This window comes from Lactuca virosa, chromosome 6 (genome assembly GCF_052849685.1).
Source record: "Lactuca virosa cultivar CGN04683 chromosome 6, Lactuca_virosa_CGN04683_v6, whole genome shotgun sequence".
Classification (NCBI taxonomy): domain Eukaryota; kingdom Viridiplantae; phylum Streptophyta; class Magnoliopsida; order Asterales; family Asteraceae; genus Lactuca; species Lactuca virosa.
This window is the reverse complement of record NC_136431.1, coordinates 267274277-267276537: the sequence shown is the minus strand read 5'-3', so window position 1 is coordinate 267276537 and position 2261 is coordinate 267274277. Positions and strand designations below refer to the sequence as shown.

General features: G+C 37.3%; 1 protein-coding gene across 1 annotated transcript; it reads right to left on the bottom strand.

Annotated features, from left to right (window-relative positions):
- Nucleotides 1–347: 347 nt before the first annotated feature.
- On the bottom strand, nucleotides 348–740 carry LOC145122516 (uncharacterized). Its single transcript, XM_079058110.1, has one exon. It carries the CDS (start codon nucleotides 738–740, stop codon nucleotides 348–350), a length of 393 nt encoding a protein of 130 aa, XP_078914236.1.
- Nucleotides 741–2261: the final 1521 nt, after the last annotated feature.

Genomic DNA, 2261 nt, shown 5'->3' with positions numbered 1-2261 from the left:
AGTGAATTACACAAGACCGTAGCATATCTTCTAGGGTCTGAATGGTTCGTTCACTTTGACCATCAGTATGTGGGTGGTAAGTTGTGCTCATATCCAAGGGATTTGTGAAGTGATTGCCCGAACCTTGATGTGAACCTACTATCCCTATAAGAGATAATAGAAGTTGGCACTCTGTGAAGCTTGACGATTTCCTTGAGATACGTTCTCGTTATCTTTTCCATTTTGTCGGTTTCCTTGATTGGTAGGAAATGGGCAGACTTAGTTAATTTGCCAACCACTACAGAAATAGTGTCAGAACCACTAGGAGTCTTGGGCATCTTTGTGATAAAGTCCATTACAATTTGCTCCTATTTCCACTCGGTAATCTCAGGCTGTTGTAGTAATCCTGGGGGCTTTTGATGCTCTTCCTTGACTTTAGAGCAAGTTAGGCATTTGCCCACATAAGTGGCAATCTCAGCTTTCATATTAGGCCACCAATATAATTTCTTAAAATCTAGATACATCTTGTCAGATCCAGGATGTACGGAATACCTTAATATGTGAGCTTCGTCCAAGACTAAGCTTCTAATGCTACCAAACTTTGGTGTCCAGATTTTGTTCATGAAATAACGAGTTCCATTATCTTTAAGCTCGAAGTGTTTATCCATTCCATGTAAAGCTTCTTCCCTAACATTCCTTTCTTCCAGGGCATTTAATTGAGCTTCACGAATCCGCTTATTGAGGTTGGACTTGATGATCATAGTCAGTGCTTTTACTCGTCGAGGTTTCTTATGCTATTTACGACTTAAAGAATCAGCTACAACGTTTGCTTTTCCAAGATGATACTGGATCTTGCATTCGTAATCATTCAATAACTCGATCCATCTTCTTTGCCTCATATTTAGTTCTTTTTGATCAAATATGTGGTGGAGACTCTTATGGTGTGTAAAAATGATACACTTCGTTCCGTATAAGTAGTGTCTCCAAATTTTCAAGGCAAAGACTACTGCTCCCAATTCGAGGTTGTGGGTTGTGTAGTTGTTTTCATGGATTTTAAGTATGCATTATAATAATCCATTTTATATTTTTATGAATTAAATATAAAATTGATTGACCAAGGTATAATTTTCGTGACAAGTAACCGGTTAAAAATATTTTTAACCATGTTTCGTCATTCTGGTTCATATAATTGTCAAATTTTGATCCTTCACAACTATTTGGTACAAGTGTTATACATAATTTAAATTACTCATCAACTGGGGACATGTTGATATGGTAATTAAATTTCACCTTTTAAATGTTGTTATATGCTAACTTTCACAAACTGATGTTGGTTCGTAGTTATACGTCGTAACGGAATTTATCATTAGTCACATGTTTCATTTTTCACAAGAACTTTTCTAAATAAAACATGTTAAATTCCTTCAACCATTTTTGATAAAATATTCATATTGCATATAATCAAAACATGGTATCGTAGAATCATTCCTATTTTTGCCAATTGTTACAAAAGAGGGTGAAGATGTCATGTTATTCTGATATGTTGAAGGTGAAGATAATGAAGTTTATACTTGCCACTAGGTATCATATGCTTAGTAAGATGGTGGCTACGACCCGAACTAGGGATTTAGAGTTGGAGAACCAGTAGAGGAATAGGAAGAAGGTTCAGATCCATCCACCATCGACAACAACTAAGAAGTTCAAGGTTGTCGATACTCATTCATGAGGACATATGAGATACATTCGATGTGAAAAGTGTGGGAAGTTGCACCGGGATGGATGTCATGTGTCTGTGTCTGAGTGTTTCAAGTGTGGACGGGTTGGTCATTACAGTCGAGACTGTTATAAGGAGATGATAATATGTTTTCATTGCAATCAGTTGGGTCACATCAAGGATACTTGTCCTAGTTTAGTAGGATAGGAGTACCGGTGAGTTTATGTTTTATTGATGGACGCTTGTGGAAGGTGGATGCCCCTAGGTCCAATGACATAGCTTCTCAACTTACTGTCGAGGAGGTGAGATCAACACCCAACATGGTCACTGATACGTATTCATTTTATGCTTATGATGTTATTTCCTTGTGTTATTATTGTTATGTTTGTGGTTAGGTATGGCTCTAGTCAACTGTGTACCTGCCTTAGTTTTATTTGACTAGGGGAGATTTGTTCGCTTGTGTCGTTTGGTTTTAACAAGGGTATTGATGTTACTTTGGGAGCATTGGATCACCCTCTTATGATCTAAGTAGCCAAAGACAAGACGATTTCGACATCAAGGGTTTACA